The following is a 26,576-nucleotide window of genomic DNA, read 5'->3' on the forward strand; positions in this document are numbered from 1 at the left end:
CCCTCCCCCAGCAGGCGCTCGACCGTGACCGCGCGCCCGGCCATTCGCCTCAGAGAACCCCGCCAGAGGGAGGAGGCGAGGGCGGGCGAGGAAGGGGCGCAGAGGAGAAAGCGGAGCGGGGCAGACGCAGGAAGGGAAAGAAAGGGAGGAAGCGCGGCGCACGGGGCGGGGCGGGGCGCGCGCGGGGCGGGCGGGGGCGCGCGCCGGCGGCTGCGCGCGGAGGGGCTTGTGGGTAGCGGCGGCGCGCGGCCGCGCGGGAGTGTGTGCGCCGGGAGCGGGCTGAGGGATTGCAAGGCAGCCGGCGGCGACCATGGCAGCGGGCCGGCGGCGGCCGTAGTGGCCCAGGCCTGGGCTTCAGCCTCCCGGGGCCCCAGAGGGCGGGGCGGTCCGGGCCGCGGCGGTGGCGGCGCCACTTCCCCGCTCCCGCCCGAGGACTCCTGCGGGCGCTCGCGGAGGACCAGCGGACCGGCGGCGCGAATCTGACTGAGGGGCGGGGACGCAGTCTGTTCCCCGGCGCTCCCGACAGGGCCGGGCGGGCCCCTGGGAGCAGCCCCTGGGCGGGGGACCGCCGCGGAGACCCGAAGCCGGAGCTAGAGGCGGGCGGTGGGCCCAAGCGGAGTCCCGGCCGAAGCTGGTGGTGCGGGGGCGGTGCTAGGCCCCGAGGCTGCCGGACCTGAGCGCGAGGAGCCTGAGTGCGGGTCCGGCGGTGGCGGCATGAGCCGGCCCCCGCCGACGGGGAAAATGCCCGGCGCCCCCGAAACCGTGCCGGGGGACGGGGCCGGCGCGAGCCGCCAGAGGAAGCTGGAGGCGCTGATCCGAGACCCTCGCTCCCCCATCAACGTGGAGAGCTTGCTGGTAGGTGGCCGGGGCCTGGGAGCTTGCTCGTTGCAGCTCACACCTCAGATCCCTTCTGCGCCCAGCCCTTCGTGCCGGTCCGCCCGTGAGGAGGGGAGGTCTTGCCCCACCCCGCCCTGCTTCCGGCAGCCGGGCCCGGAGACCAAACGCTTCTGCCCCCGAGTTCCAAGAGTAGTGACCCGCCTTTGATTCCTCCCTCTACCTCCTGCTGGAGCCGGTGTCATCCCCTGCTGCTCCTTTCTTGCAGCACTGGGAGGAACACCCCTCTTCTCCTTCCGCCTACCCACTCTGTTTGGGGAGGTGGGTGGAGGACTGGCCATCCTTCATACAGCAGGTTAGCCGTATGAAGTGTCATGCTACGTGGGGACTTGGTGCGAGCAAGGGAGAAAGAAACCTGATGCTCTCCCTGTTGCGAGTACTCGCTGGGATACATGACAAAGAGCTGCCCTCACTCTCTCCTTTTAGTCTGAAATCTTGGAACACATACCTAATGTTTTGCTGTTTTCACTTGCGTTTGAGCATTCCACACTTGCCATTTAGTGCATTTTAAGTGCTGTAAATTTAATTCCCTGAGATTATTGCGCCAGAGCCAAAAACTCAGTCTGAATTGTGGAGTGGAATAAATCTCTCCTCTTCATTGCGTCTCTTTCCTAAAACGACCTTTGAAATCCAAATTAATAGCACCGTAAAGGCTGCTAATTGGCTTTTGATTAAGAAAGGAGCATGTTTTACAAAATAGAAATGCACCGTAGAATGCTGGCTTATTTCTTATTTTTGTGAGGATAGATGATTGTATTTCGCAATTTGAGTAGTGTGCAGTGTGGATGCATTTATGGGAAAAGGGGGTGTGGACTTTTACCCTGGGGAGAAGAAAAGTGAAAACGATACTCTGCATATTAGATTGACTTTGGAAGACTAGAATTAGGGTGGGAGATCCTTAGATCCGTTAGACATTCTGTGTTGGAATGCAGATGTTTAGTTCTGTTCCCTGCTGGGATAAATCTTACTGTATGATGAGAAAAACTGCCTCCTCCCTTTCCCGGGACGGACGGACTGACTTTTCGTCAGAGGCAGTTGGTTATCCTTTGAGGTTTCAGGCATCGTTTGCAGAGTGACTCAGTCCTGTTTAGTCAAAATGCAGGAACTGACTTTAGCTATGTGTGTCTTTCTGCACAGTGCACAGAAAATAGTGAGTGATGTGCTATGTTGTGTCACATGTGTCTGATGTTTTACTGATTTTCGGGTTAATGTGTTGTTCCTGTGTTTTCATGGGAGCAGTCTTTGAAAGTCTTTAATTGGGAGTAAGATTGCTTGCATGGATGGCATAGCTTTTCCTAGGCTAAAGCGGAGACTCTGGGCTGCACTCCGAGCATTTTCACTTTGGTATTTTGCTAGCAAAACTTTGACCTAAGGCCAGAAAGTTTAGTTAAAAATAGTACAGCAAATCTCAAGTATTCATCAGGTTCATACTAAATCCTAGATGCAAACGTTTTGCAATTCACTTTGATATCTTAGATCTTTAATGATATTAATCATAATTATTAGAGTTATTCTGAGCTTGAATGTAAGGTAGCTTATACATGTAATATGCTCATGCATTTTGTTTTATTACTTTCCAAGTTATTAAAATGACGGCTATTTTAAAAAGTGAAACATTTTACATGCTCAGGACACAGTTCATTCATTTAATGCTTATTACAGCCAAAACACACTTTTATTAAGGTGACACATTACTGATCTGAGAATTGACATCAGATGCTGATGACTTGGCAGACTCTGTTATTGCTGTTTCTAGTTGATTAAATATGCTTGAGGTACAGTAAACCTTTCCAAGCCAAAATGTGTCCCTTATTCCTTTGGAGCAAGATTCCTGGTGCTTCTGCTGCAAATTGATAAACTAAATTAAAAAAATATATAAATTAATTTTAAATTACATGTATTTTATGAAATATTAGAACGGATTTTTTTGTGGTAGCGTATACAGAATTTACCATTTTTAACCATGTTTAAGGGTATAGCTTAGTGGCAGGCATTAAATACATTCACATTGTTGTGCAACCATCACCACTATCCATCTCTGGAATCTTTTCATCTCTCCAAACTGAAACTGTAAATTAATGTCTAAAATAATGTTATAAAAAATTATATTCCTGAAATACTGATGAAATAATGGCTGGTATCACTTTAAAGATCTGAAACCTTAGCATTTAGGTTGCATTTCACAATTGGTCATTGTTTTACTGCACATGTCATTTATTTTTTGGCTTTGCCATAGGAAATACATATTTTGTCTTTAACAGAAAATTTAAAGGAATATAATTTAAAGCAAACACAGCTGCAACACTACATTCAGGAGCTCAGAAAGTACCATTAAAAATTGTATACTCCTAAGATGACAGAAGAAGATGAAGTACACCAGAAATGATTGTATCATGCTTTCAGTAAGCTAGGCCTGGAAGGTAAACCCCTGTAGGAAACAAAGTTATATGAGATAACACGTAAAGTGCTTAGCCTAGTGCTTGGTACATCACAGTGCTCATTAAATTTAGTTCACTTCTCCTGTGCACATTTAGCATGTTTTTAGTTAATTGCTTTAAATTTTCTTTTCAAAGGAAAATGGTTTTATTTGCATCTATTTCTTGCTACATAATTTTGAGTGAGTAGCATTATCATTTGAATTTGCCATCAGAAAAGTGCTGGCAATCATTAGGCATAGGTAGAGCTAGAGTCCAAGACTAAATCAGTGTAAAGATGACATCTTGTTTCTCTGCAAAGGCTCATTGCTTTATGTGGGTCCTTAAATTAATCTGAGAAGAATTTATCTGTTTTATGGTTGCAGATTGTGAGCTGCTTAGTATTACTTAGAAATAGAGTTTTGCTTCTCTACTGCCTCTTTTTTTTTTTTGGAGGCAGGTCTTCGGTAATACGCTTTTGTAGTGTTTGAAACCTTTGGGTAAATACCTGTGCTTTGTTGTCAAGACCAGCTTCTCATACTGCTTACCTATTATGGTAAAAAGAATTGTGTTTCAGCCTTTGCTGAAGAGATGTTTTTCTAAAGGTCTGTGCTTTTTGAGTTTTGATTTATTTTACTCTTTCAAAGGTAAACAGTCACAATAACCTATAGGACTCATGCTTGGGTAAACTCTTAAGACTTGTGTGGATGGGCAAAGGTGATTAAAAATTTGTTTACAATTTTCAGTGGCATAGAACATAAAATAATTTGATTGATTTCATTATCCTTGTAAACTATCTGACGATATTTCTTATCTCAGTGCTTAGACTCATCATGCTGCTGGTTATTTGCCTAATTAAAATAAAATTGTATGTATATTTTTCCCATCATGTAATAAGTAAGAACATTATAGAGATACAATAAAAAATGAAATAGAATAAAAATTAAAGATCGTTTTATACATTTTTTTCTTTATGAAGAGTTTGGCATTTATAGTGTAAATGTGACTAGTTTACTTTAAAACTTTCATGTTGATAGGAAATCTTTAAAGAAAATGAGTTAGCTAGGGAGGTTTTAAACAAAAGGTGATGTATGGAACTTACTGTTGATGTGAAGCAAGTGCAGGTCTGCAATCCCTTATCCACAATTTTGTTATATAAAAAACCCTAAAAACCAAGTTTTTGGTAAAATGTATTTGATGATAACATCTGACCTAATCTGACATTAGAATATTTGTGGTCTAGTCATTCCTCTTGATGTAAATAATGCCTTTTGCTGGAAGAATATTAATGTATTTGATTTCAGGGTGCTGCCCAGATTTTCAAGAGCGTTTTAGGGAATGCACAGTATATGTACTGTGTACCATTCTAAAATCCAAGAAATTCTGAATTGGGAAACATTGTGGTCCCAGGGTAAGGCCGATGTAGACTAAGTAAGGAAATACGGACTTACATACACTTCAGTAGTTGTAAATAAATAGTGGATAATTATCTTGAAATCTAACTTTTTTGTTTTTTATTCCCAGAGTCTTGATCAGATAGGCCTCTCTTTCCCATTTTGAATTCTAAAAATATAGTATGCAAATATAATTTATGAAGCATAAAAACATATTCGTGAAATCACCACACAAGTTAATAAGTGGAACACTAGCCTGTAGAAGTTACCTGTGTGCTGTTGCTGCTGCTGGATTCGGTCTTCCTGCATCCTCTCTCATCTGCTACCCTGAACATTTTATTGTTCCTTTGCTTCATTTCATAGATTACTACAGTTGTGTATATCTCTAAACAGTATTATGTAGTTTTACTTGTTTTAACTTTATAAAATGTCAGCGTTTTTACGTATTCTTTTATGACTTGCTTTGTTTACTGGAAATGGTGTTCCTTTTTTTTTTTTTTTTTTTTTTTGAGATGGAGTGTCACTCTTTTGCCCAGGCCGGAGTGCAGTGGCTGGATCTCAGCTCACTGCAAGCTCCGCCTCCTGGGTTTACGCCATTCTCCTGCCTCAGCCTCCCGAGTAGCTGGGACTACAGGCGCCCGCCACCTCGCCCGGCTAGTTTTTTTTTTTTGTATTTTTTTTAGTAGAGACGGGGTTTCGCCGTGTTAGCCAGGATGGTCTTGATCTCCTGACCTCGTCCGTCTCGGCCTCCCAAAGTGCTGGGATTACAGGCTTGAGCCACCGTGCCCAGCCTTACTGGAAATGGTGTTTCTAAGATTCGCTAATATTGTGGTTTATTCATATTCCCTGCTACGATAATCAGTTTAGCTCCAATCTACTTAAAGGATATTTACAGTTTTCTTTCTTTCTTTTTTTTTTTTCTATTATGGAAAGTGTTGCTAGGAGCATTTCTGGAGCTCATGTGAAGAATTCCTGTACATTAGGGTATATATCTGGGAGTGGAATTGCTGGATTTTAAGATACACTATGTTCAACTTAATGTAATGGATAGAGTTTAAAATTTTCTCCATCATGTTATTATAGAAAAATTCAAAGTATAGTAAGGGTGAAAGAACCAACAATGAACATCCATATATTCACCGCATAATTAATATTTTGCTATATTTGCTGTATTTTCTTTATCTGTCCATTCCTTTATCCATCTATCAATACATCTTTTATTTTTGATTCACTTGAAGTAAATTGGAGATATTAGTATACTTTGCCTTCAAACACTTTGGTATGTATTTAAGAAGGGTCCAATTTGATTTGTTTAGATTTTTTAAAGATTAAATTTGCATGCAATGAAATGCACAGATCTTAAATGTACCACTGGTGAGTTTTGACAAATGCACACACCTATGTAATGCAAATTCTTGTAAAAATACAGACCATTATTACCAACTCAGAAATCTCCTTCACACCTTTTCAGCTAATTCCACACATCATTTTCTTCTCTTAGAGACAGTCATTCTTCTGATTTTTTTTTTTTTTTTGCAGTAAAGATAACTTTGATTTCTTCTAAACTTCATAAAAATGGAATCATATAGTATATACTTTTCTGTGTCTGGCTTCTTTAATGCAGCATTGTTTCTGAGAGTTATCTGTGTTATTTTGTGTGTCAGCAATTTGTTCCTTTTTCTTGTTGCTGAATTGTCTTCTGTTTTATGTATAAACCACAGTTGGCTTGGATATCGTGTTGATGCATACCTGGACTAGTTTTCAGTTTTTTGTCTTCAGAATGTACAGTGGTCCCTTGGTCTTCTCTGGGGATTGGTTCCAGGATACTTGCTTCACAGTCTGCCTACGTACCAAAATTCAACGATGCACAGTCCTTTTTATAAAATGGCATTAGTGTTTGCATGTAATCTATGCATATCCTCCATATACTTTGTCATCTCTCGATTACTTATAATGCCTAATACGATACTGTATTGTTTTTTAATCTATATTTTTTAATTTTTTTTTCCAAATATTTTTGATCCACAGTTGGTTGGATTCATGGATACAGAGTACTGAGTGTATTATGTATTTTGGCTTGATTTTTTTTAAATATGGAGACAAGATCTTGCTCTCTTGCTCAGGCTGGGATGCAGTGGTGCAGTCATAGCTCACTGTAACCTTCAACTCCTGGTCTCAATAATTCTTCCAACTTAGCCCCTCTAGTAGGGACTACAGGTGTGTGCCACTGTGATTGGCTAATTTTTATTTTATTTTATTTTTTTGCAGAAATGAGGTCTTGCTGTGTTGTCCAGGCTGGTCTCAAACTCCTGGCCTCAAGTGATCCTTCAGCCTCATCCTCTGAAAGCGTTGCATTAGAGGCCTGAGCCACTGCACCCAGCCTACTTTGGCTCTTAATACAGTTGCTATGAATGTTTTCATTTCTTTTGGGTAAATTAAATACCTTGTAGTGGAATTGCTAAGTCGTAGGGCAGATATGTGTTTACTGTTTAAGAAACTGCCGGCTAGGCACGGTGGCTCACACCTGTAATCTCAGCACTTTGGGAGGCCCAGGTGGGTGGATCATTTGAGGTCAGGAGTTTGAGACCAGCCTGACCAACATGGTGAAACCCTATCTCTATTAAAAATAATAAAAAAAAGATTAGCCGGCTGTGGTGGGACAAACCTGTGATCTCAGCTACTTGGGAGCCTGAGGCAGGAGAATCACCTGAACCCAGGAGGTGAAGGTTGCAATGAGCTGAGATCAGGTCATTGCACTCCAGCCTGGGCAACAAGAGTGAGACTCTGTCTAAAAAAAAAAAAAAAAAAAAAAAAAAACTGTCAGATCTTTTTATGAAGTAGTTACACCGTTTTACACTCCCACCAACAATATATGAGAGTTCCAGTTGCTCCACGTCTTCCCCGACACTGCTCTTTAAAATGTGATTTTGATTTGCATGATTTGCATTTCCCTCATGACTAATGATGTACTTTTTCTTGCACTTACTGGCCATTTATATGTTTTCCTTTGTGAATTATCTGTTCAAAGCAACATATCTCCATTTTCGCCCATTTAAAAACATTGGGTTATTTATTTGTATTTATTATTGAATCATATAAGTTCTTTTGTATATAGAGAGAACACTCTTTGTCAAATGTATGTTTTGTGAGTGTTTTTTCCCTAGCTTATGGTGTATCTCTCTCTCTCTCTCTCTCTCTCTCTTTTTTGAGGTAGAGTCTCGCTGTGTTGCCCAGGCTGGAGTGCAGTGGCACAGTCTTGGCTCACTGTAACCTCTGCCGCATGTGTTTAATCGATTCTCCCTCCTGTGCCTCCCGAGTAATTGGGATTACAGGCATGCACCACCACGCCCGGCTAATTATTGTATTTTTAGTGTAGACGGGGTTTTACCATGTTGGCCAGGCTGGTCTCCAACTCCTGACCTCAAGTCATCTGCCCGCCTTGGCCTCCCAAAGTGCTGGGATTACAGGCACGAGCCACTATGCCTGGCCCCATATCTCTTTTTTTTTTTTTTTTGAGACGGAGTCTCGCTCTGTTGCCCAAGCTGGAGTGCAGTGGCCAGATCTCAGCTCACTGCCATATCTTTTTTTTTAATCAAAATTTGTAATGGCTATTGCCTTTCTGCCCAAGTAATTGTTGCCATCCCCATGTCATGAAGATATTCACCTTTGCTTTCTTCCAAAAGCTTTATGGTTGACTTTTACATTTAGGTCTAGGATACATTTTAAGCTAAATTTAATGTGTGGTGTGAGTTAGGGGTTGAAGTTAATTTTTCTTTCCCACATAATTATCCAGTTATCTAGACTATCCAGCACCATTTTTAAAAAATTTAAGTTTTCTCATTGGGTTGCTTTGGCGCCTTTGTTAAAAGTCAGTTTACTGACTGTTGGGACTTTTAAATTTGCTTTTCTACCACCTTAGTAGCTACAGCAGGTCATCAGTCCTGGTTCTGTTATTTAACCCACGCTTATTTCAAAGTCATTTCTTGGCTAGGCACAGTGGTTCATGCCTATAATACCAGTGCTTTGGGAGGCTGAGTTGGGAGGATTGCTTGAGGCTAGAAGTTTGAGACCAGCTTGGGCAACACAGTGAGATTTCTTGCCTCTACAGAAATAAAAAAAAATTAGCCAGGCATGGTGGCACAAACTTGTGATCCTAGCTGCTCGGGAGGCTGAGGCAGGAGGGTGGCTTGAGTCCAGGAGTTTGAGACTGAGTGAGCTGTAATGGTGCTGCTGCATTTCAGCCTGGGTGATAGAGTGAGACCCTGTCTCTGGAAAAAATGCCATTTCTTTTTAGTTTTATCTGTACCTGAGGGAAATGACAACCAACTATGGCTGAGAGGGAAACATAGATTTTATTTTTTGAAGTGAAGCAAGATTTGTCATTTTTTAAATTATAAAAATAATATGCTCTTATTGGAGAAAATTTAGGGAGCATAGAAGGGTATAAATGCTAATGACACTTACCTACAATCTCCTTCCTTAGAGATAATCACTGTTTAACATTTTGGTGTATATGTCTTAAATTATATATATATATATATATATATATATATATATAAAATTACACTAGTCATGTACTTCATCTTTTTAAATATTTAATGAATAGTATGAGTTTTATGTAGTTACAATTATCAATCTTTTCACTGTAAAGTGATTCTGGCTTAGTGGTCATGTTTAGGAAATTCTCTTTTACCAGGATTATATCATCATATACCTGACTTTTTGTTCTCACATGGCTTTGTTTTTACTGATATTTCATTTGGAATTCTGATGGAAAGTATGAAGTAGGAGTTCAAATATTATATCAGGAGATAGAGATTTGTCTAGGTGTATTAGATTTTCCAAAATAATTAATTGGGAGTTTCTGTTTACAGAAATTGTTAGTTCGTTCAACAAATATTTACAGAATAGGAAAATATAAAAGACCCATGTCCTAAAACAGCTCATATTCTGTGCATTAAATAAAAATAAACTCAAAAGCCACGCCCGGCTAATTTTTTTTGTATTTTTAGTAGAGATGGATTGCGCTGTGTTAGCCAGTTTGGTCTCGATCTCCTGACCTTGTGATCCACCTGCCTTGGCCTCCCAAAGTGCTGGGATTACAGGCGTGAGCCACTGCGCCTGGCCCTAGCATCTTTTTTTAAATAACAGAAGTGATAACCTGTAGAAATGTCTCTACTTGAAGAGATATTAATTAAAATACTTCCCAGATAAACATTTTGTATGTGTTCCTGTCACTTAGTTCTTACCTATCCATGGGAAAGAAGGTAAGTAAACATCTATATATTCAGGGAGGATGGGTTTAGAAGTACAATTAATTTGGAGGTCATGTAGGAAAAGCAAATTGTGATTTGGATATTTTCTGGATTGTGGTGAAACAGTTTGTCTTGGAAAGAATTTAAGTGAATTTTATTCAGTATTTTAGGTGAAGTAAAGATACCTCATGGGGGCTGAACAGCTTTTTATCATTTATATGTGTCATTTTTTCCCCCTTCTCCTTAACTTTTTTCTGGTTAAACACATTTACTTCTTTTTATGTACCTAGTTATGCCTGTGTTGGAATTGCACTTTATGAGTAGGGCAGATGAAATGCTGGTGGTGTGTTCACAAGGTAAAATCCTTTAAAATAGCATATTGGCTGTTATTAATAGTAAGGCAATATTTTTCAACAATATTAAAAACTAAGTTAAAGGGCATGAGATTTTTTTGAGAGGAATCAAGTGTGTCATTGCAAGTCACAATGACTTGAGAATTTTTCAGATATTAAGCATTTTGGTTTCTAACATGTTGATTTGGCTTTAAACTGTTTCATGTTTGTAGTATTTCTTTTTTTCCCTAATACATGCAGGTGGTTTTTTGTGTGTGTTCTCTGGACCGTATTTAAAACAGTTATAGAAAGAATAGAATTTAGAGTCGTGATAGTTTTTCTTCTACATCTACTACTGGTATTCATTTAGCAGACAAAAGAGAGTGATACATAGTATCTTGCTTGTAATAAGCCTTTCATATTGGTTGAACAAATAAATACAGCCTGCAGATGTAGTGCAATTGACAAAATGTGTTTCAGTCTCTTATTTGCTCTTAGAATCAGCTCTGAAATAAAAGTCTGGTGGTTGAGAATGAGCAGGTATTGAATATATAGAGTCGGGCATCATTGTTTACTACCATTACTAGTTCTTTTTATTTTCAACTGTTTTATTGAGGTATAATTTATACACCATAAATTTCTTCCATTTTAAGTGTACAGTATGATTTTTAGTAAATTTACAAAGTTGTGTAACCATCATCACAATTCATTTTCATCACCTCCCCCAAATTCCCTTGATCCTATTTGCAGTCAGTCCTGAATCCCAACCCCAGCCAACCACTGATCTGCTTTCTGACTATAACTTTGTCTGTTCTGTAAATTCCATATAAGTGGAATAATAAAATATGCAGTGATTTCCACCTGGCTTCTTACCTAACATGATGTTTTTGACGTTCATATATGTTGCAGCATGAATACTATGTTCTTTTTTTTTTTTTTTTTTTTTGGAGACGGAGTCTCGCTCTGTAGCCCAGGCTGGAGTGCAGTGGCCGGATCTCAGCTCACTGCAAGCTCCGCCTCCCGGGTTCACTCCATTCTCCTGCCTCAGCCTCCCGAGTAGCTGGGACTACAGGCGCTGCCACCTCGCCCGGCTATTTTTTGTATTTCTTAGTAGAGACGGGGTTTCACCGTGTTAGCCAGGATGGTCTCGATCTCCTGACCTCGTGATCCGCCCATCTCGGCCTCCCAAAGTGCTGAGATTACAGGCTTGAGCCACCGCGCCCAGCCTACTATGTTCTTTTTAATTGATGAATAATATTCCATAGTTACGGATGTACCACATTTTGTTTATGAATTCACCATATGTGAGGGTATATGTTTTCATTTCTCTTGGATAGATTCCAAGGAGTGGGACTGCAGGGTCATATGGTAAATTTATGCTTAACTTTTGAGAGACTGCAGACTGTTTTCCGAAGTAGCCCTACCATTTTACATTCTCACCGGAAATGTATGAGGGTTCCAGTTTCTCCATATTATCACGAAACACTTGGTAGTGTGTGTCATTGTAATTATAGCCATTGTAGTGCGTTTTACCAGTGACAAATGATGTTGGCCACTGTTTTATGTGCGTGTTTTGCTTGTTCTTTTGATTTTTGCTAATGTGTCATGAGTGTGGCCTAATTTGAATCATTATATTTAAGTTGTTTTTGTTTTTATGCTAGGAAATAATATGGTAATCAACTGGTGAAGGAGTTTTATTTTGTATACCACAGGCCAATTCCAGTGTTGGGAATTCCAAAAATAGAATACAAATGCAAATCAGAGCCCTCTGAATGTGGAATTAGCCTACTGATAAGTGTTTACACCTGAAAGGCCTAGTTAATACTAAGCATTTTTTTTTAAACCTTGTTATGATACCTTTTGCTTCCAAGGAATGAATGAGTCTTACTGATCTGTATAGGCTCTCTTTTATTTTTTTAATTAAAAAAAGTTTTTTTTAAAGAGGTGGGGTCTCACTTTGTTGTCCATGCTGGAGTGCAGCGTGATCATAGCTCACTGCAGCCTAGAACTCTTGGACTCAAGCAGTCCTTCTACCTCAGCCTCCCAAGTACCTGGGACTACAGGCACATGCCACTGCACCTGGCTAATGGGTAGGCCCTAATAATGGCAGTGGAGTCTACTAGTTGGGTTGTTTCTGTTTTGTTGTTGTTGTTGTTGAGACAGAGTCTCGCACTGTCGCCTGGGCTGGAGTGCAGCAGTGCAGTCTTGGCTCACTGCAACTTCCGCCTCCCAGGTTCACATGAGTCTCCTGCCTCAGCCTCCTGAGTAGCTGGAATTATAGGTGCCTGCCACCAGGCCTGGCTAATTTTTTGTATTTTTAGCAGAGAAAGGGTTTCACTGTGTTGGCCAGGCTGGTCTCGAACTCCTGACCTTGTGATCCACCTGCTTTGGCCTCCCAAAGTGCTGGGATTACAGGCGTGAGCCACCGTGCCCAGCCAGTTGGGTTGTTTCTAAGCTACAGATGTTAAGGGCTTCTGACGTGCACATGGCTTTTACATGTTTGTTTGTTTTTTTTTCCATTCTGCTCTGTATTCATCTTCCCTCTTTTTGATTGTTTTGAGCATGTTAGGTGTAAGCTTATAAACTTACTCCCTTTTGTTGACCCAAATTTTATCTTACACTTCTCTGTTAAAACAGTTACCAGTATTACTTTAATAACTTGATTCATATAGAGGATGGGTAGCTGTTGGTGTTTTAAGCACTATTGCACTGAGCTTTTGGCTTGTTTTTGAGTATTTATTTTAATTTGCCTTACGGATACAAAGGTTGCCTGTTCTTGTTCACAGGTGGCATTGGATGTTGACTTGGATATGTGCAAATTTTTGCATCGTATCCAACATACTATGTTCTTTTCAGGTGTTAAAAGTAGCCTTATTTGTGCATTCTGTATCAGTGTGTGATTCTGCTCTTTTGCCTTGTATTTAGGTGTGACTCCTCTAGAAGTCATACTCAGAATATGCTTATTGAAATTAAAGTTTTCTTTTTAATTTTAGGTTAGATAAATTATTTTTGAGTTTTTATTAAAGATAACTACATGCGAGACCTTTTTCTTTTTTTTTTGAGCAGTGAAGGAAACTTAGAAAATATCATTTCTTCTTCTCCTCCTTCTCCTCCCTCCTCCTCCCTTCCCTCCCTCCTCCTCCCTCCTCCTCCTCCCTCCTCCTCCTCCCTCCTCCTCCTTCCTTCTCCTCCCCCCTCCCTCCTCCTCCCTCCTCCTCCTCCTCCTGGTCCTCCCTCCTCCTGATCCTCCCTCCTTCTCACTCCTCCTCTTCCTCCTCCCTCCCCCTCCCCCTCCTCCATTTTTTGAAACTTTTTTGAGATGCAGTCTCTGTCACCCAGGCTAGTGGTGAGATAGCAGCTCACTGCAACCTCCGCCTCTCAGGTTCTTAAAAGTTTTTGGTTTTAAAATCAAAAGGAAAAGAAAGTGTATTAGCACAGTTGTCATGAACTTTGATGCCTACAAGATCTAGTGAAAAATGTGTTTTTTTATGTTGAAATCCCTGTAAAAGTATTTCACGTATTAAATATGAAAATATTAGTATGATTTTGAAAAATGTATCACCTTTTTCAGATAACTTTGTTGCTTTAGAGTTATAGTTTGTGGGATTTTTATCTCATGGCTAACAAAACTACATGCCCTGTGGCCAAGGCACAGTTAAATAATGTGAGGCTCTAGAGTGACATATAATAAAAGTATCTTTAAAGTCCTAAAGATTTATGGCAGTTTATCTTTTGAAATATATCTATTGTTTTCAAATAATTGCTGAATAGAAAGATAATTAGATAAAAGATAATTAGAAATGTGAAATCTGAAACTAGGTGATGCTTCTTTCACTGACTGCAGTTATCTTTAGAAGTGTGTTATGGATGATTTAGAAACATTTTTATTGGGAGTATTCTTCCAGTTAGAAACATTTTACAATCTGGTGATGAGAATTCCTAATTCCATAATACCTCAATGTTATACAAGATGCTCCGGCATTTCTAAATATTTGAAAAAAATGCAAATAAATTGAGACTTCATGAGTCAGTTCTGACACGTTCATGCTAAAAATATTCTCAGGCATTATTTCTTGCTGTAGCTTAAACGGAATATGCAACTCATGGTTGCAACATAAACTTACAATATGGATAATGTTTATGTTGTTATATTCACGTTAAAGAAGAATTTAATCACAAAAGCTAGAGAACATTTAAAGAATTTAGTCACAAAAACAAGAAAACTCACCTAAAGGATTTTCCTGATAGTTTTGAAAAACAATTGCTGCTGTAAGCAATTTTTTTTTTTTTTTTTTTTGTTAAAAAGGGTAGGCTGTAAAGTTATAAATTTTGAATGCTGGAAACAGATTGTTTTCCATATTTAAGACATTTCCATAATAGGAGAACAGCATATGATACAAATAAAACTAAATTTAGAATTAATAAAAGGAAACTCTAGTACAAAATTGGCTTGTAAAATTTTCTTCTGAGGAAAGTCATAAAATGTAACAGTGAATAAATTTTTAAGAAGTTACTTTTGTTTTTGGAGATGGGATTGTTATAAGCTTTTAGTATAGGGAAGTTTTGTCTTTCGGAATGATATAATGTCAATATTTGGCATAGTGTTTTAATGTGCTTTCCCCCTCTTTTAAACAGAATTATTCAGTTTGACTCTAGTTACAACGGATCTGTGAAATAAAAGTTTGAAAATCTGAACAATACCTTATTTCAAATGATTTTCTATTAATAAAATTCCACTAAAGTACAGAAAGAGGATCCCTGTTTGATCTCATTAACAAATGAGAAGGTTAAAATGAATTTTTTTCTTACGAGTTCTCCCCACCAAGGTAGTGAAGATGGGCAAAAAATGAAGGAAAATGACTTGAATTTTTAATTTCAAGTGTATTTTTAAAAGAGTAGTATAGTGGAAAGAACATTGGATTTGGAGTCAGAAAAGCTAAGTGTTAAAAGCTGGTGTTAATGAGATGTTCTACTGATTATCTTCTTGATTGTGAGTAGTTTATAGGACTATCTGCCTTCAAGGAGTTGTGAAGAATACAGTGAGAAGCTAACTACATGTGCTAGTGTTCTGTAAACTGTACAGAACTTTAGTTTTTTTTACAGACAGTTGAAGAACTATGTGTATAACAGCCTATGTTGTATGTGTCTATCAGTGTTTTCCAAAAGATATGTGCGTACCAAATCAGCCCCCTTGTATTAGCCTGTTTCCCCCTCCCCCCCCACAAAATGCGGCATATTATTTGGCACATACTAGCTTCACTAAGTGTTAAATAAATGACTGAAAATTGTTGGTATTTTTGTGTTCTTAATTCACGGAGTGTAATTAGTCGCATTGGGGTTTTGGATGGATCTTTACAGTCTAAGAGAATAGTAAGACAAAGTCTTGGTGGGGTTTATGGCTCATAGATGATGGACTTTGGGGGTAGAAGTTTCTTATCAGACGTGGAAGGAAAGGGAGTGAGCAGGACGAGGGATAGAGGCAGTCTTCTTTTCATTGATAATCTGAATATACCATGTTCTCCTATATTCTTTGCCCTTATATGTACCTCGATTGCTCTGTCTCCTTCTCTGCTTTATCAGCTTACCACAAAAAACAAAAACAAAATAAATAAAACAAACTTCATTTTTTAAATTACAAAAGTAACATATGCCCCTTTAAAAATGGACAATTGGCCGGGCTTGGTAGCTCGCACCTCTAATCCCAGCACTTTGGGAGGCCAAGGTGGGTGGATAGCTTGAGCCCAGGAGTTTGAGACCAGCCTGGGCAACACAGTGAAACCCTGTCTCTACAAAAAATGCAAAAATTAGCCAAGTGTGGTGGTGTGCACCTGTAGTCCCAGCTTCTTGGGAGTCTGAGGTGGAAGGATTGCTTGAGCCGGGGAGGTGGAGGTTGCAGTGAGCTGAGATTATACCATTGCACTCTAGCCTGGGTGACAGAGTGAGACTCTGTCTTTAAAAAAAAAAAAAAAAAAAGGAAAGTTATAGAAATAAAGCTTAGCTCTCTCTCCTTGATTTCAGTCTCCTGAGGCAACCACTTTATAATACATCAGTGTATCACTTGTCCTTTTTCTGTGCATCTAATATAATGTCATATCATTTTCCTTTTTTTATGCATATAAAACCATGTGACTACTTGTAGTATTTTAAAAGGCACAATGCAGTTCTGCAGTATCTACTGTTCTGTATCTCCTTTCTTTGTTTAGTTTGAAGACCTTCCAATCAGAATTTATAATTCACCTAGTTATTTTTAAGTGCTGTGGAGTATTCCATTATCTGCATTTGCCATAGTTTATTTTACTGTGTCAATGTTGATAGACATTTATGTTGTTTTTTCTTTCTGTTATAAACATTGCTGCAGTGAACGTATAAATATTTTTATGCACATATGTGAATATTTCTACAGATTTTAAGAAACAGAATTGTTAAAGGGTATACGCACATTTAAAAATCCCTGAATAATCTCAGTTATCTTTTTAAAAGGCTTTAGCAAATTGAACTCTCCCAGTATTGATGAGAATACACACAGTTCCATATCTTTGGTAGGCTGAATGTTATTAGCCTTTTACATTATTTGCCAATCTGATAGGTCTTTAAAAAGCCAGTGTCTCCCTTTGTTTTTACATGTATTTTAATATTTTACTACAGACGAGATTGAGTACCTGTTGTTAGTCTTTCCCGGGTTTTAATTCTTCTTTAAGGCTCACCTTAAATTTATTTTCCCTGTGAGGTCTTCTTTCATTTCCTGCTCGCTCCTTCTCCCAACCCCAGGCAACTTCCTTCTTCCATTTGGTCACATAATGCTTTGCACATGCCTCTGTTGTAAGCAATTATAATCATATTGTATTATGATTATTCATTTTTTCCTTTTTCTTACCAGACCATGGAACTCCTCAAGGGTTGTGACTATGTGATATTTTATCTTTATGTCTCTTCTCAGTATCTAGCACTGGGCCTATAGCACTTGGTATGTGTTAAGGAAGCTTTATTGAAAGGTTAGTCTCATTCCCAATTAATAATCTGCTTGTAAGGTTTGCTGCCCCTTTTTTGTTTTGGGGGTGGTGGCTGTTAATGGTAATGGTTCTAATTCAACCCCTTCATTTTATAAACTAGATCTAAAGAGAAAAGACAGAGGAATGTCTTCTTTGGGTAATGAGTTGCTTTTATTTCTTTATCATGCCCTATTAGGTGTTATGAGACATAGCGAGACTCTGAACTAGAAGTTACTCATGGTCAAGGACAAATGTTCATTTTTACAATGTGAGATAGATGGTGAGCTTCTCTCAGTTCTTCTGGGCCAAGGCTGACCACTGGAACTTTTGCCTGATTGTCTTAGCTTGTAGTCTTAAGCTAACACAAGGCATCCAGTTCATTTGGCTCCTTCCAGATGGGTTTGAGTCTTCTCACACACTAGAAATAGACTCCCTTCTAATTGCATTTCTTCAAGGCACTAGCTGATTTCTGAGAGGCCTGATGTCATCTTTTCCAGAGAACTCTTGGAACCTGCTCCCTGGGCCACCTTCCCATGAAGCGGCCCTATCAAATCTCATTTCATTGTTGCCTTTTCCTGCCCAAGATAGATGTATAAGCCCTAATACACCTGTCTTCTCATTCTTGTTCCCCCACCTGTTTTTCCCCTTTTTTCACACGTTTCTCTCTCTTTTGTTCTAAGGTTAACATATTCACTTGCATCTTCAAATTCTTTACCAAATGTTTCTTTTATCTTTTCCTTAGGTATAGATACTCTACTACTTTTGAGGAAAAGCTCTCTGTAGTGGAGCTTGTACCTTCCTGTAGTCCTTAAACCTCTCAGCATAGGAAAGGATAGGACTGGGTTTCCTTCTCACTTTGCCACCACAGTATCTACAAAACCTTCCTGTTAAAATTCCTGCTGTTAAGTCTGATGTAGTTAGAGTGTATGTCCTCTATCTTTCCTCATGGCTCACAATCTTTCCCCACAAGGCTTTGCCACCATTTATGGTGAATTTAGAGTTTATGTGAACAGAGGGCCCAGGACTCTGGCATTTTAGTTTCCTAATTTCATCATCTCCAGTTGTCTTTCTTTTTACTTCATTCATTCACTTAATCCCATGGAGCTACTCTGGACCTCACCATTACCTGAAAATCGACTTTACCTTTGAGGTCTTAAATTTAAAACGCTGTCCTGGCTCTGACTCTAAACTTTCAAGATCTGTAGTTCCTTGACATCTCTAAATGGTTCTTTTACCAGCAGGCAGGAACCCATTTTCCATCACTTTAAAATTCTTGCCAGAATCCTCAGTGTCCTTGTCCTCATGAATTTTCATTGTATGTATCTGACAAAACCTAGGTTCTGGATCAGTTTGTCTCTCTGGGCAACAAAAAAAGCATTTGTTGAGCAACGATGGATAAAAATCAAACACAATTACCCAGATTAGTGGTACTGCGAATTCATGGTCTCTAGTCCGTGATAGAGCTATCAGGGCTGCATTGCAATTCTTTTATTCTCCATAGGGGCTATTTTAATCATTCTTTTCTTTCTTTAAACTTAAGAAATAAAGTATCCTCCCCAGATGGTCTTCCCACTTCATGGGAAAATAGAACCCATGCAAAGGAGACCCCTTATATTTCCTATTACTTGACTCACCAGTTTATCTCCTCTGTAGCATTTGTTCTCCTTTCATTCTGTTTTCAGTGGATGAGATGTTCCTCATGCTGCCTCAGGCTGATTCTCCACTGTGCTCTGGGTCTCATTCTTTTCTTCCTGCTGATTAACTCTATGTCTTTAATCTCTCTCTTAATTCTGATTATTTCCCATCTCACTAATAAACATGTTCATAAAACAAATAACCAAAATACCCCTAGACATAAGGCTCATTTCTTACTGCCTGATATGGTCAGAAAATAAAAAAAACAAAACAAAAACGAAACCTCAGTTCTTTCTAGCTTCTGCCTCCTCCTCTCACCAGCAAAACAAAGCCCCAAGCTTCTGTACTTCTCTGTTGTCTCATATTCTGTTCACTTCTCCATACACTATAATGTCTTCTCTCATCATTCACTAAAACTGCTCGCTCCAAGATTATCTGGACTTGTTGCTGTTAAAACCATCATCTTATAGAATGTTCAAAAGTACTTGACACTTGTCAAATTGCTGTCTTCTGTTGGCTTCTGTGACAGTACACAAAGCCTCTAGCTGTTTCTCCTCAGGCTCCTTTGCTGCCTCCTTTTCTTCTGCCAAATGGAAATGTTCCTTGCTTTTTTATTTTTTAAATGCATTTGCCATCTTGGTTTTGTATCTTTTCCAGGACTTTATCATTTGTATGTTGATGCCTTCCATTTTATCCATCTGAGAGCTTGCGTTTGAGCTTCCGGCTCACATATCCAGCTACCTACTGGTCATCTCTACTTGGATGTACTGCAGATACTTAACGATAACATATCTACAACTACATTCTTTTTCCCCTGTTGCTCTAAATCTGCTTCATTTCCTTTGATTTTAGACTCAGTGACTGTTTCCACTGTCCATTTAGCTTGGATCAGGCCCAAAATCTAGTATCTATTATCTTTGACCTCACATTGTTCCCAGATCTTATCAGTGTTACCTCTTAAAGGGGATTCACTTTCCTCCCATATCCCTGCTTCTTTCCTATTTCAAGTGACTATCAAGCTATTTCTAGATTTTTATGGTATTCCTTTCCCTGGTGTTCTTTCCCCCAGCTTTTCTAGTCTTTTTTTCCATTTTCTACTCTCCAACCAGACTAATTATGAAATATAAACTTACCTTGTTACTCTCTTAAGTATTTAAATGACTGATTTCCCATTCATTCAGGAAAAAGTTAAAAATGCTAATTATTTCCCACAAAATTGTTTGTGATCTAACTTCTGCTGACTTCTCTAACTGTCCCTTGTCCCTTACTCCTCCCTTTCTCTCATGTCCCACCCCATATTAAATAACTCATTTGAAACTGCACCATTTTTCTTCCCATCTTCAAGTTGTTAAAAAACCTAGATCCCTCTGCTTAAAATACAAATGCTAACTCGCCAAGTATTACTGTAATGCGGTATGTGGAAAAACTTCTGTAGCATTATATTTAGTTTGGTTTGAAGTTGGATTCTGGAAGGACAAGACAAATGTGTACAGTTTCCCTCAGTATCCAAGGGGGATTGGTTCCAAGCCCCAGTACCCCTGTGGATACCAAAATCTGTGCATGTACCAGTCCCGCAGTTGGCCCTGCCAGAACCACATACACAAAATGTAGTCTTGCTTTTGGTTGTGGATGCAGAACTCACGGATAAGGAGAACTGACTGTACTTATTGGAAAAAAAAATCCACTTATAAACAGACTTGTGCAGTTCAAACCCATGTTAAGGGTCAGCTGTATTTATAATAATGTCTTTCAGAAACTGATCTGTTTCTGTATTAAATGATAATGGAGAATTGGTTTGTATAGCACAAAGGGGATTTCCTTAGAAAAGTGTTTCAAGTGGAAGTTGCTGATGGGAACTCAAATTTCTTGTGAGCATTTCTCTTACGAGAAGTATGGATAAAATAGTTGGCTAATGGAAAAATGGTAATATAAATGCTGGGCTTAAAACTTCTTTATAGAAAACGAATAGATGTTTTAAATAATAAGCACTTGAGACCTGTCATGTTGAGTAGAGGTTTTTATGATGTACTATTAAGGTTATTGTCGTAGCAAAAATAATACAAGCAAGACATACATCTCTTACTGTGTGCCAGGCACTGTGCTTTACTAATTTGTTAGATTTCTGTGTCATTTTTCCAGTGCCATGAAAATGACATGTTCTTTCAAGATTGGCTTCTTTTACTTAGCAATACGCATTTTAAGTTTTCCCTCCATATCTTTTCATGGCTTGATAGTTCATTTCTTTTTAGTGCTGAATAATATTCCATTGTCTGGGTGTACCATACTGTATCCATTCACCCACCAAACAACATTTGGTTGCTTCTAAATTTTGCTAATTATGTATAGAGCTGCTATAAATGTTTGTGTGCAGATTTTTGGTGAACATACTTTTTTTGTTTTGTTTTGTTTCGTTTTTTGAGACGGAGTCTCCCTCTGTCACCAAGCTGTAGTGCAGTGGCATGATCTCGCTCACTGCAACCTCCACCTCCTGGATTCAAGCGATTCTCCTGCCTCTGCCTCCCCAGTGTAGGCACGTGCCACCACGCCCAACTAATCTTTGTATTTTTAGTGGAGACGGGGTTTCGCCATGTTGGCCAGGATGGTCTCGATCTCTTGACCTCATGATCCTCCAACCTCGGCCTCCCAAAGTGCTGGGATTACAGGCGTGAGCCACCGCACCTAGCCGAACATAAGTTTTTAACTCCTTCAGGTAAATACCAAGGAGTGCAGTTGCTGGACTGTATGGTAAGAGTGTGATTCCAGCTGTATGACGTTCTGGACAAAGGCAAGAGTAAGGAACCAGCAAAAAGATCAGTGACTGTTAGTGTGGAAGGAGAGATGAATAGGTGGAGGACAGAAGATTCTTAGAGCAGTGAAACACTACATATGATACTATAATGGTGGATACAGGTTATTATACATTTGTGTGAACCCATGGGATGTGCAGTACCAAGAATGAATACTGATGGTAACTATGGACTTTGGTGGATAATGATGTGCCAGTGTTGTGGGTTTGTTTGTTGTAACAAACGTATCATTCTGGTGAGGGATGTTGATAGTGGGGGAAGGCTATGTATATGCAGGGGTGAGGGATATGTGGGACATCTCTGTACCTTTCGGTTTTGATACGAACCTATAACTGCTCTTTAAATAAAGGCTTTTAAAAAACATGTTCTTTAAAAATATTCTGCACTTAGAAATACTTACAAATTCAAATATGGTTTAAAATTTTTCTAAAAAATTACGACCTCTTCTGGGTAGTATAGAGGTAGTTGCATACTTTTTGCAAACATAATGAGAAACCTCTTACCTGTCTGTATTAAAATTATATTAAAGTCAGAACATATGAGTAACATATATATCTAATAGTATATAATTTCACACAATTCTTTGAATAAAGATTTATTCATTCTGTATCTGAGAAAGTTAGTGTCTTTTAGATTTAATGTCTTACTGAGTATTTGTTTTCTCATTTAATACAGTTGTGAAATATGTAGGGCAGATATACAGAATAGAGGGGAAACTGAGGTTTGGAGGTTTGTCCAAAGTCATGCAGCTACTAAGTGGCAGAACTGGAAAATAATCAATGTCTGTAGATTTCTAAGAGAGTGTTCTTTTTTCATTATCACGGTTATTTTCTGAAGTAAAACCTCAAGCTCTGAACAAGAAATTGGTAGCTATTTGGACAAGCTGGATGGCTATCTTAGAAAAGTAATTAATAATAATAAATGTTCTATTTGCGGGAAGTCAGGGACCCCGAATGGAGGGACCAGCTGAAGCCATGGCAGAAGAACATAAATTGTGAAGATTTCATGGACATTTATTAGTTCTCCAAATTAATACTTTTATAATTTCTTACACCTGTCTTTACTGAAGTCTCTGAACATAAATTGTGAAGATTTAATGGACATTTATCACTTCCCTAATCAATACTCTTGTGATTTCCTATGCCTGTCTTTAATCTCTTAATCCCATCATCTTCATAAACTGAGGATGTATGTTGCCTCAGGACCCTGTGATGATTGCGTTAACTGCACAAATTGTTCGTAAGGCATGTGTGTTTAAACAATGTGAAATCTGGGCACCTTGAAAAAAAGAACAGGATAACTGCGATGTTCAGGGAACAAGGGAGATAACCATTAGGTCTGATTGCCTGAGAGCCAGGCGGAACAGAGCCATATTTCTCTTCTCACAAAAGCAAATAGGAGAAATATCACTGAATTCTTTTTCTCAGCAAGGAACAGCCCTGAGAAAGAGAATGCATTCTTAGGGGGAGGTCTGTAAAATGGCCGCTCTAGGATGTCTGTCCTATACAGTTGCAGATAAGGGATTAAATAAGCCCCGCTCTCTTGTAGCGCTCCCAGGCCTATTAGGACCAGGAAATTCCTGCCTAGTAAATTTTAGTCAGATCAGTTGTGTGCTCTCAAACCCTGTCTCCTGATAAGATGTTATCAATGACAATGTGTGCCCGAAACTTCATTAGCAATTTTAATTTTGCCCACATTTGCTTTGTGATATTTTATTGCCTTGTGAAGCTTGTGATCTCTGTGACCCACACCCTATTCGTACACCCCCCCCCTTTGAAAATCACTAATAAAAACTTGCTGGTTTTGTGGCTTGGGGACATCACGTAACCTGCCGACATGTGATGTCTCCCCTGGACACCCAGCTTTAAAATTTTTCTCTTTTGTACTCTTCCCCTTTATTTCTCAGACTGGCCGACACTTAGGGAAATAGAAAAGAACCTACGTTGAAATATTGGAGGTGGTTCCCCCGATAGTTATAACATTAAAAGGATTATAAACTTCAGAATATTTGTTGTCAGTGATTGTTCATCTTGTTTACCCTAAAAAATCCCCTTAGGTTCAGGTTAATCTTCTTCACTCTTCTCAAAAAGAGCACTGCTTTGGATTTTTTCATGTCTGCAAGTGAAGAGAGCGTTTCACTGTATGATCTATACTTACTGGAGGTAATGATTAAGAACTTATCTTTAAAACTCATTAGTTGTTAGTGTGATTTTGTTCACTGACCATTTGACCAAGTTAGGGAGGAAATGGAAAGCATAACTCAGGAAAGGGGAAAGAAGCTCTTCACAACTGTGGTATCCCGTAATGATAAAATTAGCCAAAACCAAACAGTACGTATGTTTAACTTTCTACCACATGTAAGATAATGTTTAGGACATAGTCCAGGTACTTTTAAGAAGTTATAGTTTGGGAAGATAAAGCTTTTTGTCAAGTGGAAAGTTAAATGATGAATTGAAGAGCTATAAATACAGTAATATAAAATGACACCTTACTTACTATTTGAGCAACAGATAACAAACACCCTGAATTAAGAATAGGTGGCAGTCACCATGCTTTGGAAGTATTAGAAAGAAGAGCATTATGGATGCTCTTCTAATGCATTCATGACATGAGTGCGACAATGGCAGCAACAATAATGATGATAAGAATAGTAGCAGACAGTAGCAAACACTTAAATGGTTACTGTTTCTGGCATTTATATATATAAGAAATATAAAAAAAATGTATAAAATATATATACACACACTTTAGTGGTACCTTGATTTCTTAACTTTATTTTTTTAAAAAAATTGATATATTAATATGAAAACTGTATATTTATGGTGTGCAACATGATGTTAACACCTTGATTTTTGAAAGATAGTTTTGATTTGTGTAGTATTCTAAATTGACTGTTGTTTGTTTTGTTTTTGGCTTAAATAACGGAAATTTATTATCTCAAAGTTCTGGAGTCTGGAAGTCCCAGATCAAGATGTTGGCAGGTTTGGTTTCTTCTGAGGTTTTTCTCCTTGGCATGCAGATGGTCGCCTTCTCACTGTGTCCTTACGTGACCTTTCCCCTTGCTTGTGCACCCCTGGTGTCATAATCTCTTAGAAGGACACCAGTCAGATTGGATCAAGACCCACTCTGACGATCTCATTTTAATTTAGTCATCTCTTTAAAGACCCTATTTTTAAATACCAATGACATTTTGAGGTACTGGGAGTTAGTACTTCAACTTGTGAATTTTGGGGTGGAGGGGGAACATTAAGTTTCCATCTGTTTATAAACTATCCATCTATTTATCATTTTTAACGTGGAGTGCTGTAAGATTGAAGATGCTTTAAAAAATGAATATGTATATGAAAACTTGTGGTTGAGTTTTTGTTGTGATCCTTCTGAATCCTTTGATCAGTGTAAACCGGTCACTTTCCTGCCTATAATACAGCTTTCGATTCCTACCTTTCAGGATTATTGTGGGATAGGTTGACTGCTTTTGTTTTTGTTTTATTTAGTACTTTTAAAACATTGCTCCACTGTCTTTAAAAAAGAATCGGTCCAGAGGCTTATTTGAGACTAATAATTTATTTGGCACTCTCTGACCCAGTGATCCACCTGCCTCGGCCTCCCAAAGTGCTGGACGCAGCAACCACGCCTGTAATCCCAGCACTTGGGAGCCAGAGGTGGGTGGATCACTGGGGTAGGAGTTTGAGAGCAACCTGGCTAACATGGCGAAACCCTGTCTCTACTAAAAATACAAAAATTAGCCTGGTGCGGTGGCATGCGCCTGTAGTTCCAGCTACTCGGGAGGCTGAGGCACGAAAATCACTTGAACCTAGGAGGCGGAGATTGCAGTGAGCTGAGATTGTGCCACTGCGCTTCAGCCTGGATGACAGAGTGAGACTCTGTTTCAAAACGAGAAAATAATTTGATCTTTTTGTGCCTTGCTTTGTTACGCTGGTAAAGAACAGCAGTTAATCTAGAGCTAATTTTTCCATGCTACTGAGGGAAAAGCCTTTTGAGTACAGCACCTCAAATCCCGTGAATTATAAGTTTTTCCATTCTGGCCAGCATGGCAGGAATTATTCTTGATCAACTCTTGGGAAATGTCTCATGTAGATCACGGATAAGTTCTCTACTGAAGACTCTAGGGGGAACACCTGTGTTCTTTCTCGGTACACCTCCCTCCTCTCTGGTACTCTGCTCTGTTAACTGCTTTGGCTTCCTTGGCTTCTAGCTCTGCTTCTGCAATCCAGGGTGACCACTTGGCTCAACTTAGGTTCCCTGTCTGGGCATGGTCACCTGGTCACCTGGAAGTGGCCATGATAGGGCTCACTTTGTTTTTCTCCTCTCGGAGGGACCACCGTCCTTCACTGCCTGATATCCAGTGTCTTGAAAGTTATCATTTCACTTATTTTTTCTGGTTGGTAAGTTGTTTCAGGTTAGAGTGGGGTGGTAGGTGGCTGGAAAGGGTAGATTCTAGATATTTTAACTTAACTCCCTAAGCATTAAATGTAAACCCATTATCAGACTAGAGTAAGACCTATATTAAATAATGTTATTGCTTCATAATGTATGTAAGGTATTTATCACAGTGGTGACACGGCAAAAAAATCTTTGCTGTTGCTATCCTTATTATCTCATCAGAGGACTCAATGTTGGTGTCTTCCTTACATTTAAGTGTTAAATTATTTAAGATAGGTCCAATACAGCTGATTGCAGCTGCACATCGAGACAGTGCTATTGAAGGAACCTGGTAGTGGGTAAAGAATATTGAAAAAGTTGATATAAACATTATGGCAGTGGCCCAAATAGCTATTATTTTCTTCTTTGTACTAGGGAAACCCCTGGAATTTATTTGGGTTTGGGCTGAATGA

At 39.2% G+C, this 26,576-nt stretch overlaps 1 protein-coding gene across 1 annotated transcript in view; it reads left to right on the forward strand.

Moving 5' to 3' along the window:
- Positions 1–228: 228 nt before the first annotated feature.
- ROCK2 (Rho associated coiled-coil containing protein kinase 2) overlaps positions 229–26,576 on the forward strand; it is a 159,295-nt gene continuing 132,947 nt past the window's right edge. Inside the window, exon 1 of the mRNA XM_005576550.5 lies at positions 229–855. Within this exon, the coding sequence (XP_005576607.1) occupies positions 715–855 (141 nt within the window). The 5' untranslated portion in view covers positions 229–714. The remainder of the gene's footprint in view (positions 856–26,576) is intronic.

Source organism: Macaca fascicularis, chromosome 13, assembly GCF_037993035.2.
Source record: "Macaca fascicularis isolate 582-1 chromosome 13, T2T-MFA8v1.1".
In the NCBI taxonomy this organism is placed as follows: Eukaryota; Metazoa; Chordata; class Mammalia; order Primates; family Cercopithecidae; genus Macaca; species Macaca fascicularis.